Source organism: Poromitra crassiceps, assembly GCF_964638095.1.
Source record: "Poromitra crassiceps genome assembly, chromosome: 1".
Taxonomy (NCBI): Eukaryota; Metazoa; Chordata; class Actinopteri; order Beryciformes; family Melamphaidae; genus Poromitra; species Poromitra crassiceps.
This window is the reverse complement of record NC_139623.1, coordinates 118,449,264-118,466,669: the sequence shown is the minus strand read 5'-3', so window position 1 is coordinate 118,466,669 and position 17,406 is coordinate 118,449,264. Positions and strand designations below refer to the sequence as shown.

Sequence of the window (17,406 nt, the reverse complement as noted above, 5' to 3'; positions counted from 1 at the left end):
TTGTGAGTAGGCTAGTTACTGTGTGGCACTGTCACGCCTCTTGTGTTTCTGAATAGTTGGCTTGTGAGTAGGCTAGTTACTGTGTGGCACTGTCATGCCTCTCATGTTTCTGAATAGTTTGCTTGTGAGTAGGCTAGTTACTGTGTGGCACTGTCATGCCTCTCATGTTTCTGAATAGTTTGCTTGTGAGTAGGCTAGTTACTGTGTGGCACTGTCACGCCTCTTGTGTTTCTGAATAGTTTGCTTGTGAGTAGGCTAGTTACTGTGTGGCACTGTCATACCTCTTGTGTTTCTGAATAGTTTGCTTGTGAGTAGGCTAGTTACTGTGTGGCACTGTCACGCCTCTTGTGTTTCTGAATAGTTTGCTTGTGAGTAGGCTAGTTACTGTGTGGCACTGTCACGCCTCTTGTGTTTCTGAATAGTTTGCTTGTGAGTAGGCTAGTTACTGTGTGGCACTGTCATACCTCTTGTGTTTCTGAATAGTTTGCTTGTGAGTAGGCTAGTTACTGTGTGGCACTGTCACGCCTCTTGTGTTTCTGAATAGTTTGCTTGTGAGTAGGCTAGTTACTGTGTGGCACTGTCACGCCTCTTGTGTTTCTGAATAGTTTGCTTGTGAGTAGGCTAGTTACTGTGTGGCACTGTCATACGCCTCTCATGTTTCTGAATAGTTTGCTTGTGAGTAGGCTAGTTATTGTGTGGCACTGTCATGCCTCTTGTGTTTCTGAATAGTTGGCTTGTGAGTAGGCTAGTTACTGTGTGGCACTGTCATGCCTCTTGTGTTTCTGAATAGTTTGCTTGTGAGTAGGCTAGTTACTGTGTGGCACTGTCACGCCTCTTGTGTTTCTGAATAGTTTGCTTGTGAGTAGGCTAGTTACTGTGTGGCACTGTCATGCCTCTTGTGTTTCTGAATAGTTGGCTGTGTGGCACTGTCATACCTCTTGTGTTTCTGAATAGTTGGCTTGTGAGTAGGCTAGTTACTGTGTGGCACTGTCATGCCTCTCATGTTTCTGAATAGTTGGCTGTGTGGCACTGTCATACCTCTTGTGTTTCTGAATAGTTGGCTTGTGAGTAGGCTAGTTACTGTGTGGCACTGTCATACCTCTTGTGTTTCTGAATAGTTTGCTTGTGAGTAGGCTAGTTACTGTGTGGCACTGTCACGCCTCTTGTGTTTCTGAATAGTTGGCTTGTGAGTAGGCTAGTTACTGTGTGGCACTGTCATGCCTCTCATGTTTCTGAATAGTTTGCTTGTGAGTAGGCTAGTTACTGTGTGGCACTGTCATGCCTCTCATGTTTCTGAATAGTTTGCTTGTGAGTAGGCTAGTTACTGTGTGGCACTGTCACGCCTCTTGTGTTTCTGAATAGTTTGCTTGTGAGTAGGCTAGTTACTGTGTGGCACTGTCATACCTCTTGTGTTTCTGAATAGTTTGCTTGTGAGTAGGCTAGTTACTGTGTGGCACTGTCACGCCTCTTGTGTTTCTGAATAGTTTGCTTGTGAGTAGGCTAGTTACTGTGTGGCACTGTCACGCCTCTTGTGTTTCTGAATAGTTTGCTTGTGAGTAGGCTAGTTACTGTGTGGCACTGTCACGCCTCTTGTGTTTCTGAATAGTTGGCTTGTGAGTAGGCTAGTTACTGTGTGGCACTGTCATGCCTCTTGTGTTTCTGAATAGTTGGCTTGTGAGTAGGCTAGTTATTGTGTGGCACTGTCATGCCTCTTGTGTTTCTGAATAGTTGGCTTGTGAGTAGGCTAGTTACTGTGTGGCACTGTCATGCCTCTTGTGTTTCTGAATAGTTGGCTTGTGAGTAGGCTAGTTATTGTGTGGCACTGTCATGCCTCTTGTGTTTCTGAATAGTTGGCTTGTGAGTAGGCTAGTTACTGTGTGGCACTGTCACGCCTCTTGTGTTTCTGAATAGTTTGCTTGTGAGTAGGCTAGTTACTGTGTGGCACTGTCACGCCTCTCATGTTTCTGAATAGTTTGCTTGTGAGTAGGCTAGTTACTGTGTGGCACTGTCACGCCTCTCATGTTTCTGAATAGTTTGCTTGTGAGTAGGCTAGTTACTGTGTGGCACTGTCATGCCTCTCATGTTTCTGAATAGTTTGCTTGTGAGTAGGCTAGTTACTGTGTGGCACTGTCATGCCTCTCATGTTTCTGAATAGTTTGCTTGTGAGTAGGCTAGTTACTGTGTGGCACTGTCATACCTCTCATGTTTCTGAATAGTTTGCTTGTGAGTAGGCTAGTTACTGTGTGGCACTGTCATACCTCTCATGTTTCTGAATAGTTGGCTTGTGAGTAGGCTAGTTACTGTGTGGCACTGTCACGCCTCTCATGTTTCTGAATAGTTTGCTTGTGAGTAGGCTACTCTGTGGCAATAAACCATCGACATAAATAAATATGGACCGAGCGTGGCTATCTCCGCCCATCCTGCCAGATCAGTGAACCAGAGTCTGCGCAGTAGCTCCGTTGAGTTAGAACCTCTGTGATGTCCCCGCCCCTCTGAACTTTCTTATGTAGAGTTGCTGTTTCTAGATTTGTGCACAGTGCGTTGTGTATTTATATACAGTCTAGCTCTGTAAATATGGCACTTTAAGTTGTAATATTTTTTGTCTCACCAAAAGTAACCAGGAAGATTCCCACTATGAGATCAGTTTATCAAAATGACGCCTGTACAAAAACCTGATTTTTGTTGTCGGAGATTGAGCTGTATCAGCCAGACAAGTCAGACCTCCGGGCTGCCGGAGGAAGAGCAGCCCGGAGGTCTGAAGAGGAGCCAGGGCTGAGAGCAGCTCGGAAGAGGAGCCAGGGCTGCTCTCAGCCTCTCACTGGGGGAAATTCTCGGATGAACTGATGTTTGCAGCTCTGTGTTGATTAGCCTAATGTTTCCGTGGCATTTTGATTAACTTTATGATTTAATTCCTTTTGGAGCAAATGTTGGTTTAACAAATCTAACCTTGACGCTTTACGCTACGTTGTTTACTGGTATAGTGTGAGTAGGGCAGCCAAGTAATGTTCTATTTAATATAGCTCAGTGGTAACGTTAGCCCAGTGCGTTAGCCAGGCTGCCAGATCTCTAACAACATATCTTTACAACAGCTAAGAGAGGAGCTTGTGAAGAACGAACATCCCCACAGTCAAAGCACTTCCCTGAGATATCTATATAAAAACGTTTATTGCTTTACTACCAAAAATAAAACCTCCAGTGTCTGTATAAGCTAACGCTAACCCGTTAGCGATTAGCTAATGGCTGGCGGTTGTGTACACTTGTGTAGGCCCCGTGTTATACCCGGGAGTTAACATTATAAAACACATTTCCTGGCATATGCAGGCAGTTGGAAAACCTGGTAAGTTCTGAAAATATGTCTCTATTATTGTGTTATTCCAGCTATCGTTATCGGTTGTTCGGTTATAGTAATATTAAGCCGACAAATAATGCAAAACAGCCAGTTAACACAAGCAGCTAGCCTGCATCCATTAAAACCATTGTGTATTAAAATAACCGATAACGTAGCTGGAGTAACTAATAAAACACATATTTTCTGAACTTACTACTTCAGTCCCCAACCAACGTTACTTGCTCGCGCACCTTTCTCAAAACAATGTCCTTTTTATTGCGGTCCATCGATATGTCTGGTACAACAGATCAAAGCAGCACTGTGTCTTGTCTATGTAAAACTAACGCTAGCTCTATAATATGAAGAGCCTGTCCAGCCAATGACGGCTTGAGACTGGCTGCACAGCTGTCAATCATCCCTTTTTATATGTCAAATAACTACTTAAAAACAAACTGATCAGAAAAATGACCACTTGCACAAGCATTAGCATGATAATAACTATCTAAAATGATACAAACCACCTTTGGCACATTGGACTTCACTGTTGGTTCATCATCTGGTCCTTTAAAGTGTTAGAATTTTCTCTTTCTCTGATATCTCATTATCTCACTCTTAATTCCTCTGTGTGCAATTATGAAATGCAATGATCTACATCCTAGCCATTTGTGGATTGGGACATGAATGGAGTGCCTACTTTAGGTAACAAGAGGATCCCAGGTTTGACATGTTAAAGCTGTCATAAGTTACAATAATGACATTAGAATTCAGTTACAATTTAAACGCACATCCTTGCTAACTGTGCTCCCTTCACCTATGACCCGCCTACATCCTTCAGAATATGCTGAGATGAAGCAGGGGGGGGAGGGGGCCAGGTGGGCCTTATTGACAGGCAGAGGGGATGGCCTCTCTCTAGGAGCTCTGCTGATTAGTATGAACTTTGGGCCTCAGGTAATTTGATGAGAGGGCAAGTGAAGGGAAGTAGCCTACAACTCTCATAATTATTGAATTATCTGTCAAGAAGAGCATTTTTATCAGATTCAAACTGATTATTAATAATTAACATTGGCATTATTGCATGACCCCTTTAAATACTGTATATAAAGGCATTATGTAATAATGCCTCGAGCAACAGTGACATGTCTTTAATTAGATTTTTTTATTAAGATTTTTTCCCCTGGATTTTTCTCCCATTTTCTCCCTGATTGTACTTGGAAATACGTGGAAATGCCTCCCCTTGCCTCATTTCAATCCGGGGGGGGGGGGGGGGGGGGGGGGGTGGATGTAACCTGAATGCACACCCCGGGGCGGAAATATGGTGGGGCTGCTTGGTTCTGTGTCAAAGCATTTTCTGTGGCAAGGCTGCCACAGAATGGCAATATTGCGGGATCTCTGTGTTAAAGTGGCTAATGACTTTACAGCTAACGTACTTAGCTTGATGTGCTATGATGTGTCAACACTGCATACTGATACGTCCCGCTGGGAACACTAAGCAGAGAGCGCACTTATCACTGTGGAGCTGAGAATAGAGACGTTGCTCAAATATACTGACTTGTTTTAAGTAGGAAGTATTATAATAGTGTTGGCATTATTTACCATCCATTTAGTCTCCAAGCTTACAGCTTTGACAGGAAATCCAAGCGGGTGAAAGATGCCAGATCTCACCTATCAGTAGCTATAATAGCATTCACAAATATGTGTAAATTATAGCAACAGAGGTGGATACAATTTCTAAACACAGGAGTTTGAACAGAATTTAATATCACGAGTGTACATGTCCTTACTCCCTCTCTCTCTATCTCTCTCTCTCTCTGTGTGTGTGTGTGTGTGTGTGTGTGTGTGTGTGTGTGTGTGTGTCTCTCTCACTCACTCACACACACACACAAAGACAACATTTGTCACTGCAGCTTTAGTACGTCCCATCGTGTTAATTGTATTTGGACATGCAGATTGGCTACTGGCAGATTTAACAATTCAGCACAAGCCCAGGCCATTTTTCAAAACACCAATTATGAGTGTGCGATCAGAGGGTCACTCCCAGTGACACAAATTAATTCCTACCTCCCTAAACAAAGCATGGAGAGACAGCATTGCACCTGTCAGGGGGGGCTGCCTTCACCGTTTAGCAGTAGGCTACACCTATTCAGTCCCTCCAGGACATTGCAATTTTGCGATTGCAATAATGAATGCAAATTCATCTCCGCAATATTTCTGAGGGTTTGTGCAATTTTTTTAATTCCCGCGATTTCCCCGCAAAAACAGCTAAACAGGTTCCTCAACTTGCCATTTTTTGTCAGTTCCCACAATTTTACGGCAAAAAAGAAGATTGCACAAAATTCCATTGCATTGCATTTTTTTGAGAAAAGCCGGTGCAAAATCAAGCATTTTTTATCTCAATAGTCAGACACACACACACACACACACACACACACACACACACACACACACACACACACACACACACACAGACACGAAGAAGAAGAAAATTCGAAATGCGAAATCCTGGCGAGACTGTCAATGGGTCATTTTCACAGCAACCGTTTTGAGGTGGTAAAGCAGGTGTAACCAATAACATTAATGAGGGCCCTGGCACTGGAACACCTAAATGGAATGGAACATTTATTAAAATTTATTTGGTATTGGTTACACCTGCTTTACCACCTCAAAATGAATGCAGTGCAATAGGTCTATTGTCACTGTCTCATGTTATTTCTGCATGCAGGTGTGTCTGCAAATGTGTGTGTATGTGTGTGTGTGTGTGTGTGTGTGTGTGTGTGTGTGTGTGTGTGTGTGTGTGTGTGTACCTGCACGATACTGAGGGCCAGTTTGATCCGAACCAAAATGACAGGTGTGAAACCTCCCACAGACCATGGTGCGGACCAAAGACCAAAGTCTTTGATCCGACCAAAAGAGGTGGTCTCGGTCCGGACCAAGCTGGACCAAGGTTCGCTTCCTGAGCAGTGTGAAAGCATTTTATTGAAAGGTTCGCACTATCGGACCAATTACAGGAAGCTACAGCTGACTCGTCACTCGTCACGTTGCCAGAAAGGCTCGCAGGATGGCTTGCAGTCTTCGCCTCCTTGCCTGTCTGCGTTGGTACAATTTACACGTGTGGTGTGTGAGTCAAGGATCACACATTTGTGAACAGATTGCTAGTTTTAATAACGTGAGTTGCGGACCAGATACATTGGCATGTAATCATGAACTGGCTATACGCTACCGGTACTCGGACACCAGCTGGGGCTAGAGGCACGCTGATAGGCTTAGCTTACACAGCACTGTAAGCTAAGCCTATCACACAAACTAATCTTGAGTATTGCGAGTGAAGTTGGTGTTGCTGGTAGCATAATAATGCTATTATAATGACAACAAAGTGGATCTGTTCATTCATTGTGGTGTGTAAGGAGCACATTCCTTGGAGCAGTTCCGGGATGCTGACGTCAGACGCACGCTTATCCACAACCCAATCAGTGGAGACGCAGCCCACGCAGGTGATGACGACAGGATGTAGGTCTGTTATGTTAAAGTCCGCTGGTCCGCTGGGATCATTGCAGTGTGAAAGCGAACCTTACTGGACCAAATGTATACAATGTAACAACAACATGAGTTTGGTCCGGACTTTTAGGTGTGAAAGGGCCCTAATAGGCCTGAAGCCGCCTGATACTATGCAGCTGTATTGCTTATGCCTGTCCTTGTCTGTGTGTGTGTGTGTGTGTGTGTGTCTGTGTGTGTGTGTGTGTGTGTGTGTGTGTGTGTGTGTGTGTGTGTGTGTGTGTGTGTGTGTGTGTGTGTGTGTGTGTGTGTGTTGTGCACTCCAAGGTAGTTTTAATCTGTATACTGTATTTTACACTTCCTACTGTTTGGCGGTGTGGCAGCTGTTTGCAGTAGTGGGACTCAGAGAAACAAATATTGGGTGGATGAATTAATTTCTCTTCCTGGAAATAAACAAGCGAAATATGCTGTGACGATAAGCGGAATTAAAAGCAGGGGCATTTATTTTTAAGCTGTGCTATTTATAGTCGCATACTCTCTGTTTGAAGTGAAGCGCTGGGCTGCACATGAAAAGACACATTGGTACTATTGAACTTGATGAAAAGAAGACGCATGGAGAGCCGACACCAGTGTTTGTCCTTGTGCGTGTGTGTGTGTGTGTGTGTGTGTGTGAGTGTGCGTGTGTGTGTGTGCGCGCGCGCATGTGTGTGTGTGTTGGGAGGGGAGTTGCATGTGCCTGTGTACTTCAAGAGTTTTGATCCTCACTAAACAGAGAGGAATCCATCAGCAATAGATATATATATATCCCTTCAATTATTCAAGTGGTGAGGATGGAAAATAAATGGCCGCTTCCTGCAGTTGGAGGTGTGGCCCTCCTCTGGCTCCCCTGTGTCGTTTGTAACTGATTTTTTTCTTGAACTAACTCAGTTGTTTCAGATGTCGTGAATGGATTCAGCAAGAGTTAATTTGGTTCACTACTTCACGCCAGGCCCCACACAAACATGAGGAACGGGAATCACAAAAATGGCATCACAAAAAGTCTAATATCCGTCAAAAGGGCCGATGACCTCATCACCGATGACATCACAATTGCTCGAGTGACATCACTGATGACTTGATATGATGACAATTACATTGGTGCCTTTGATGTCTTTTGACCAAAAGATGGAGCCGCATATAATACACGGCTGAATGCTTGTTCAGATCGATACAAGTGAGTTAAAACTGGAACTCATACTGTATCTAATTTAATGCCTGTCTAACTGGGACTGGTAAATTGATGTAAATTCCCTGCACATCAATGCCTATTTAACTTAGCCTGTAAATTTCATGTACATTCAATGTAAACTCTTATCTAACTCTGATTGTAAATTAATGTAAATCCACTATTTAACGTATATTTAACTCAGTCTGTAAATCTCATGTAAATCCAACGTAAATTCATATTTATCATCCACAGAACACTTCACCACTCATGTACATATTGGCCCCTATCGTTGCATCGGCGCAGTTTCTAGGCCGAGCGGCAGGCGCAGATCAAAGCAGTGGGCGTGGAAAGGCGCACTTGATATCTTCGTGCTGGCGCTAGATGCAGCCCAAAGCATTACAACCACGCCTTTTAGGCGTAAAATTATGCACCGTCATGCTCATTGGATAAGTGCAATAAACGAATCGCACGCTTGCCTTTTTAGCTCCAATTCCAGTGATCCCGCAAAACCAGACGAAAGCCAAACGCTCTGCCCCCCCCCCCCCCCCCCCCCCCTCCCTTCATCCAGCCTGTCTGTCTGCATTATAGGCTATTATTCCATATTATTATGCTTCTCAAACCAATCTAACTGCAGTTTCAATACTGCAAGCATGTAAATACGCTACACTATAGCAAGATCAAAGTGAAAATAATGTTCTATGCATCAGCTAGAAAAATATAGCCTATTAGATTGGTGAAAGTTTGTCCAGAAAGATATCATTTTCTCTCGCCTGCTGCAGGAAGGATGATGCACATAAATATACCCTACATTATGTCAAGTCATTGCATAAATGTGTTTTTATTGTAAAACTAAATGTGAAATAGGGCCAAGTTATTGGAGGAACATCACAGTATAGCAGATGCCATTAGAAGCGCATTCCGAAGCGCGTTCCGCTGTTACTTCTCTAAATCACGTTAACTCGACAAGGGGTATATATATGCCCAGGAGGACATATATGTTTCACATAGGGTGGTGTTTTCATTTCGAGGTTTTATTTGGTCCAATATTGAAATGTTGACAATGGCAGGCTGTGTTACCATTACACATTAATTTAGAACTACCTTTTATATCTATTTTGGCTCATTTGGTGGCTATTTAGTAGCGAAATGAAGAAACACAATGCATGCTGGGAACTCAGAGAGAGAGAGAGAGAAGGGTGACAGAGAAGAAGCAGTGAAGGCAAAGAATAGGCCTGCTTTTGAAAAGCGCAAAGCGCTAAATGTAGGCCAGCTCCCAAGATATGACTAGGCTGGTATTTAGCGCCGACACGCCCACTTTGGGACTGCGCCACGCCCATTCGGCCTAAAGCGCATTTGGCAGCCTAAAGCCTATTGCTATCTTGCCGAAACAGGCGCAAGGCACGTTTTTTTGCGGTTAAGGCCCGTAATAGCGCCGATGGCCTGTGGGAGAATAGAGCCCATTGTATATATTGACTCGATTTGATTCGATTTGATTGCACTTGCAACCTTGCGATTGCCGTTAGTTCTCTTCCTACTTCTTATCCCTGTATATTGATGTAACCACTACGCTGCATACAGACACTAAGACAAATTCCTCGTATGTAACTTGCATACTGTGGCAATAAAAGTGATTCTGATTCTGATTCTGAGGCAGTAGCCCAAACACTAACAACTAAGGCCGTGTGTCCATATCGCTTATTTTTCTGACAGTTAAACGCTGGTAGTACGCTGGGGAGCGCTGACCCTGGTGCACAATATGCAAGGAAGCAGTCTGAAAGTAACGTTAGCTCAGCAGCGGTAGCTAGCTTGATAGCTGACAGCTAACATTAGCTAATAACACATGTATGGTGATTTAGCGCAACACTCAGAATACTACGAACCAGAAATATTCAGTGTCCAGCCAATCTACTCCCACAATTGAGCCTTTCTGTCTCTGTTGTGATAGTTTCTCTATATTAGTTTAATGAAACGGTGCGTCCAACACCAGCATCTTTCTGAAAAGTTACGATAGACAGAACACTCTGAAAATAGACGCTGGGCACAGCGCACTTTCTCTAGACGTCCGTATGTGAAAAAATACGCTGGAGCTTAGGAAAAGAAGCTATATGGCCACACGGCCTAATGAAGCAAAGATGACTCGCATCTGTGCTGTTTCTGTCATTCAGTCTGACCACAAACTGAAGACCTTGTTTACTCCAAAAGAAAGATGTTGATTCAGCAGCTGAGCTTCCATACTCTGGGCACCGAGCTGCTGAATGAACTGAATCAATTTTGTTTACAAGCTGACTTGTACACTTGTGCTCACTTTGTGTTCTCAAGTGTGCCAGTTGGCTTAGAACTGCACAGAGCCTGGTCCAACCACAGACACAGAGCCTGGTCCAATGATTGCAGATCACTGATTTTGTTCTGATACTGTCAAGACAGCCTCCTCATTGTCATCAACATCACAATACCTTGCAACTGTTCTGACACAAACTCACTTTTTCAGTAGCTATCAGGTCCAGCAGCTGTATTGTTTAAATTGGGCCTGAACTGAATAGTAGAGCAGGTAAGCACAATAATCGTGCACTTTTTGACAGAAACGTGAAATTTCACAGATATTTAGGGAATACCATAAGATTTATTTTAAGATTGGGAGGGAAGTCAGATTTGACCAAAATTCCAAGATGGCGGCCATCTTGGATTTTAGGTCAAATCTGACTTCCCTCCACATCTGAAAATAAACCTTATGGTATTCACTCACTATCTAATTTATGAAACTTTTATCCCATTTGTGAATAATGGGCGATTTCACTGAGATTTAATAATTGTTTCGCATCTAGACCGTATAAAACCAGGTCCAGTTCAAAGACCATTACATTTACACATTTCAAATCTGGGCTAGATTACCAAGGGGACCCTAGACTCTCACCAAGACACACTTTGAGATTTGTCAAAATGTTATCCTATCTGTGAAAGTGGAAAAATGGAAGATTTCATTGTTTTTGCCCCATCTAGACCGCATACAACCAGGTCTAGTTCAAAGACCATTACATTTACACATTTTAAATCTGGGCTAGATTACCAAGGGGACGCTACACTCTCACCAAGAAATACTTTGAAATTTGTGAAAATTGTATCATATCTGTGAAAGTGGAAAAAAATAAGATTTCATTGTTTTTGCCCCATCTAGACCACATACAACCAGATCTAGTTCAAAGACCATTACACTTATACCTTTCAAATCTTTTCTAGATTACCAAGGGGAGCCTACACTCTCACCAAGAAATACTTTCAGATATGTGAAACTTGTATCATGGTATGAGCACACTTGAACATTAGACTAGGGAGGAATGGTGGCCATCTTGGATTTGAGGCCAAATCTGACTTCCCTCCACATCTGACAATAAGCCTTGTGGTATCCACTCACTATGTGAGAAATTTCATGCTTCTCTGAAAAGGTGCAACATTTATGTAAGCAAATTTGTACATTAGACTCGGGGAAACGGCGTCCATCTTGGATTTGAGGTCAAATCCGCTTTCCCTCCACATCTGACAATAAACCTTATGGTATTCACTCACTATGTGAGAAATGTCATGCTTTTTTGAAGAAGTGCACCATTGTTATAAGCACATTTGTACATTAGACATGGGGAAATGGCGGCCATCTTGGAATTTTGGTCAAATCTGACTTCCCTCCCAATCTTAAAATGAACCTTATGGTATTCCCTAACTGTTTGTGAAATTTCATGTTTCTTTCAAAAAGTGTACAATTCCTCTATTTCTGGGAGCTAATCCGCTCTACTAATGGGTGAATGTTTGAGAGGAAAGCAGCATCTCCATAGATCCAATCCAAACCATACCAAACCCAAGCACTGCACAAACTTTGTAGAATAATATACATATAAGATTGGATAGAATTTCAAGAGTGAGGGAGAACACTTGAAAAGGTTTAGAGACCTAAACCTAGTTTAGAGAACTAGAAAAAGTTGCATGTACAAGCAGTTTTTCTTTAAGATGCTAGCCCGCGCCTTGCTCTATGAGTTTTGGATATTTCTCCAAATTGAGTTTGTAGAAACTCATAAGCGTGTTATACAGTGCTGGATGGTGAGAGATGTCTGCTTCAGTTGTGCGTGTTATACAGTGCTGGATGGTGAGAGATGTCTGCTTCAGTTGTGCGTGTTATACAGTGCTGGATGGTGAAAGAGATGTCTGCTTCAGATGTGCGTGTTATACAGTGCTGGATGGTGAGAGAGATGTCTGCTTCAGATGTACATGTTATACTGTACAGTGCTGGATGGTGAGAGATGTCTGCTTCAGTTGTGCGTGTTATACAGTGCTGGATGGTGAGAGATATGTCTGCTTCAGATGTGCATGTTATACAGTGCTGGATGGTGAGAGATGTCTGCTTCAGTTGTGCGTGTTATACAGTGCTGGATGGTGAGAGATATGTCTGCTTCAGATGTGCATGTTATACAGTGCTGGATGGTGAGAGATGTCTGCTTCAGTTGTGCGTGTTATACAGTGCTGGATGGTGAGAGATATGTCTGTTTCAGATGTGCATGTTATACAGTGCTGGATGGTGAGAGAGATGTCTGCTTCAGATGTGCATGTTATACAGTGCTGGATGGTGAGAGAGATGTCTGCTTCAGATGTGCGTGTTATACTGTACAGTGCTGGATGGTGAGAGATACAGTATGTCTGCTTCAGTTGTGCGTGTTATACAGTGCTGGATGGTGAGAGAGATGTCTGCTTCAGATGTGCATGTTATACAGTGCTGGATGGTGAGAGAGATGTCTGCTTCAGATGTGCATGTTATACAGTGCTGGATGGTGAGAGAGATGTCTGCTTCAGATGTGCGTGTTATACAGTGCTGGATGGTGAGAGAGATGTCTGCTTCAGATGTGCGTGTTATACTGTACAGTGCTGGATGGTGAGAGATACAGTATGTCTGCTTCAGTTGTGCGTGTTATACAGTGCTGGATGGTGAGAGAGATGTCTGCTTCAGATGTGCGTGTTATACAGTGCTGGATGGTGAGAGAGATGTCTGCTTCAGATGTGCATGTTATACTGTACAGTGCTGGATGGTGAGAGAGATGTATGCTTCAGTTGTGCGTGTTATACAGTGCTGGATGGTGAGAGATTTCTGCTTCAGATGTGCGTGTTATACAGTGCTGGATGGTGAGAGAGGTGTCTGCTTCAGATGTGCGTGTTATACAGTGCTGGATGGTGAGAGAGATGTCTGCTTCAGATGTGCATGTTATACAGTGCTGGATGGTGAGAGAGATGTCTGCTTCAGATGTGCATGTTATACAGTGCTGGATGGTGAGAGAGATGTCTGCTTCAGTTGTGCGTGTTATACAGTGCTGGATGGTGAGAGATTTCTGCTTCAGATGTGCGTGTTATACAGTGCTGGATGGTGAGAGAGGTGTCTGCTTCAGATGTGCGTGTTATACAGTGCTGGATGGTGAGAGAGATGTCTGCTTCAGATGTGCATGTTATACAGTGCTGGATGGTGAGAGAGATGTATGCTTCAGATATACCAAAGAGCAGGGAAGCTGCACTCATTTTTGCTGTGTAACTTTAATTCACTGCATTATTTCTTACTGTACCAATATTGCTACTGTATGTCTCCATGTCCAATAACAAAGAAAATGCACTGCTATGACTATTATTTCATCCATTCAAACTATGACTTTATATTTTTCTGTAAATAAAGAATAAGTCTGTATCTTCAATGTGTGTTTGCAAATCTTGAATATTTGCTTTTAGCTATGTCTTTGTTTGGTGACAGCCAATCATGAGCATCGTTCCCTGAACAATACAGGCTGTCAGGCAGCTCACCATCTTTATTGGACTGGATAGAAGCCAGTGATCCCTGATGTCATGTCACTCTGTTCTAGCGATAGCCATAGGCATTAGCTGACTTCTCCTCTGTCTGTCATTAGACTTTCTTACCTTCTCTTTCTTCTCTTGTCTTGTCTCCAGCTCTCTCTCTTTGTCTCTCTCAGCATGTTCTGGATGAGCTACAGAGAAAAAAAAAGGGCTGGGAAAAATAACCTTTTGTCTGATGTTGGTTCTCTCTGCTTCTTCCCACCCCTCCCTCTGCCTCCAGGCGGTCTGTCCCGTTGGTCCTCCCCTCCGTGCGACTGCTGCTGCAAGAACCACAAGGGCGACGGTGAGGGCGAGAGCTGCACCTCCTTCAACGAGCTCTCCACCTCCAGCTCCGAGAGCCAGTCGGAGGCCAGCTCTCCCCAGGGGACGGTCATCTGCGGCCCGGTCAGCCGTCAGCCGCACCCCCACGCCCACGTCCAGACGCTGGACCGGCCGCTGAAGAAAGGCCCTGTGGCGATGCTCCAGCAGTCCGAGCAGCGGCGGAAGAGCGACCTGCTGCGCACGCTAACGACCAGCTCGCGTGACACCAGCACCTGCAAGAAGAGGCCGGCGAAAGAGAAGCTGACCGTCGAGGAGGAGCTGGAGAAGTGCATTCAAGACTTCCGCAAGATCAAGATCCCTGAGCGCTTCCCTGAGAGGAAGTACATGTGGCAGGCCGACCTGCTCCGAAAGTACCGCCTCTGAGAGAGGACGTACATGTGGCAGGCTGACCTGCTCCGAAAGTACCGCCTCTGAGCCAGGAGACAGGACACGGGATGCGGAAAGTAGTAAACGGGAACTGAAATTGCGCACCAGTAAGAGGACAAGGATCAGTTTACATGTCTTTTTGACCCAGACCTTTACAACTAAAGGGAGATAACACAAAACTAATTTGAATCCAGTGTCTAGGGGAACCTTCACCTCGATGCCAGTAGGTTGAAAGTCTACACAGCAGCTAGCAAGATGCATTAACCAGACTGTTCTCTTATTGATGTACAGTACATACTGTATGTGTGTGTATGTAGCCTACTAAGTGTGTGCTGTTACTTTGCTGAATGCTTTGGACTCTGAATAATTTATCACTGAGGACCAATCAGAGTAGAGGAAAGACGTTCACCATACGTATGTTACTTGTTTCGAAATACCCTATTGCCACAAAAGTACTGCTGCGGTGGTCACGGTAATGGTTGGATTTCTTCCCCCCTCTTTGCACCAGTAAGAGTCCAACAAGATGCCAAATAAAAGCTGGGAATCCACAGATTCCAAATGTATTAGTGTTATCACTCTACAACCAAACAAAACTCACTGAACTAGCAGCCGAAGAAAAACACTTACTGCCACAACAGGCAGCAGCAATAGGGTACTTTGAAACAGGTATATCTGTATGAACCAGCCAAGCCAAGCAAAGGCTTTCTAATGGACATAGTGATGGTAACTATTGGTGGACTGCACACAGTGTTATCCGCCATCATTTTAAACACTGAAAATCATGAACAAAGCCTCAATTCTAGTCCACAAAGATAACACAGATGAACTGTGTGTGTGTATGAGTATGTGTCCGCACCCAGGTGGCCTAGAGGTCACAGATAAATCTGCACCAGGACCCATCGTTAATAATGCATGCTGTCCCGACAGTGCCCTGGCTATAAATACACCCAGAGCTCTCTCAGGGTGGAGCGTGGAAACAGCTCGGTCCACTCCAACACTTTTGGCAACATTGGGGGGAGATCTTCTGAGGCGGAGGGAGCTAGGATTTCATCGCCACCACAATCAAGTTACTTACCTTCGATATCACTGTTATTGCAAACTTAGGCCCATGCGGATCAAACTGCAGTGAATCAAATGGATTCTTGCCGTGTTGGCTGGGTGTTGGCTGGGTGTTGGCTGGGTGTAGGCTGGGTGTAGGCTGGGTGTAGGCTGGGTGTAGGCTACTTTGTGAGTAATAACTGAAGGACGGGAGCATCTGTTTTGATGGTGGGACCATGGAGGAAATAGAGTAGAGCATAACAGGTTCACAAGATAAAGATGGACTCTCTCTGACACACACACCCACACACCACACACTGTAGCAAATCACCGATATCACCAACGACATACAAAGTCAAAAGGGACAGACACAGTAATCCATCACATGTTCATTTTAAGCATGCTCAATATGACTCATACAATAGATACACACAGAATGGGACAGGATAGCTCCGTTTGCTCAGCCTCTGGTCACAGACTGATGCTTTCTGCCCTCCCTCTTGACGCAGTAATCGATAGTTATTGATGATCAGGTCCGGTGATAGAGCTGATAGATGCAGTGCTTGTCCAGTGTTTACAGTTATTAATGAAGCCCCTGGGTTATTGACAAAGACTGTTTGTGTATTCAATAAATATCAACCATCTTTCACGTATTCGCTTAGGCAGTGCCGACACTGACTGTCAGAGTCAGTAGGATGTATTGCAACACAGTTAATGAAACAGACATGGCAGGCACTTCTATTGAGTGCGAGTTGAATTTGAGAAGAGTGCGTGCTCTTCCCTGATGGGAAACTGATTGAAATGTGATGTTTCGTTGTTATTCAAGGCGCTCGTTGGATCTATGGTAGTTCCCGAAAGCATGGGTGTCAAACTGTGTGCCGCGGAGGGCCGAGAGTCTGCAGGTTCTTTCCTTCCACATAAGAAACACCACTGATTAACACAATTTCAAACCAGAGGAGGAGCTAATCAGTGAACTCACCAGCGACAGAATTTGACTGGATAGAACGGTCTGCACCACTGTTTTCTATAGTATTTTGGCTCGTACACCATAGAATGTTGTCTAATTTGTTAAGTTGATATGGTGACAACAGAAGTTTGGCCATTAAGGTATCACACTGGCTGTCACACAGCATGAGTGAGTTAACTTTGTAATGTTAAATTTGGCTGGTGGCTTATTAACATATGTTCCTGTGGTGTGATGAACTCAAAATGCATATTTATTTTGGGTTTCCAGGGTCTTTAAATTCATTAACAAAATGTGACGACTAACAGCTCTGCTCCAATAAAGCCATTGGGCATCATTGCCATCAGCCATCAACCATCGAAGGAATGATTCATTTACCGGCACTGAAAGATGACCCGCTGCTGGCAGTGTGTTGTGTTCTATGCGTCCAAGCTAAAACAAAACACAAAAAAAACAAATGTTCAATTCTCGATGGCTGACGCACGCATTCTCCCTCATTGGAATGTGTTGAACCGATTGTTTTCTGGTGAATCCATTCAAAAGTCAACACACTCTGTGGGACTCTGAGCAGGGAGAACATCAAACTGATGGCAACGCAATGCTGATAGTGGAGCTCTAACCTTACCAATATAGAACGATTCAACCCAATCGGTCAAACAATCCTCGAGTAGCCTCCTGCTGAAAGCAAAGCGATGGAGATAACGCAAGACAGCAGTTTTCCACTGCTTGATTCTTGCTACAAAATCTCTTACTGTACCTTACGCCAAGTGCAACTTGGTGTAAGGTAACCATCCAGGAGTGTTGATTGAATGGGAAATA

At 44.0% G+C, this 17,406-nt stretch overlaps 1 protein-coding gene across 1 annotated transcript in view; it reads left to right on the top strand.

Annotated features, from left to right (window-relative positions):
• The window catches only part of kctd16b (potassium channel tetramerization domain containing 16b), a gene marked incomplete at both ends in the record, with an annotated part of 243,660 nt that extends 229,078 nt beyond the window's left edge, over positions 1 to 14,582 (top strand). Inside the window, one exon of the mRNA XM_083641686.1 lies at positions 14,119 to 14,582. Coding sequence (XP_083497812.1) covers positions 14,119 to 14,582 — 464 coding nt within the window. The remainder of the gene's footprint in view (positions 1 to 14,118) is intronic.
• Positions 14,583 to 17,406: the final 2,824 nt, after the last annotated feature.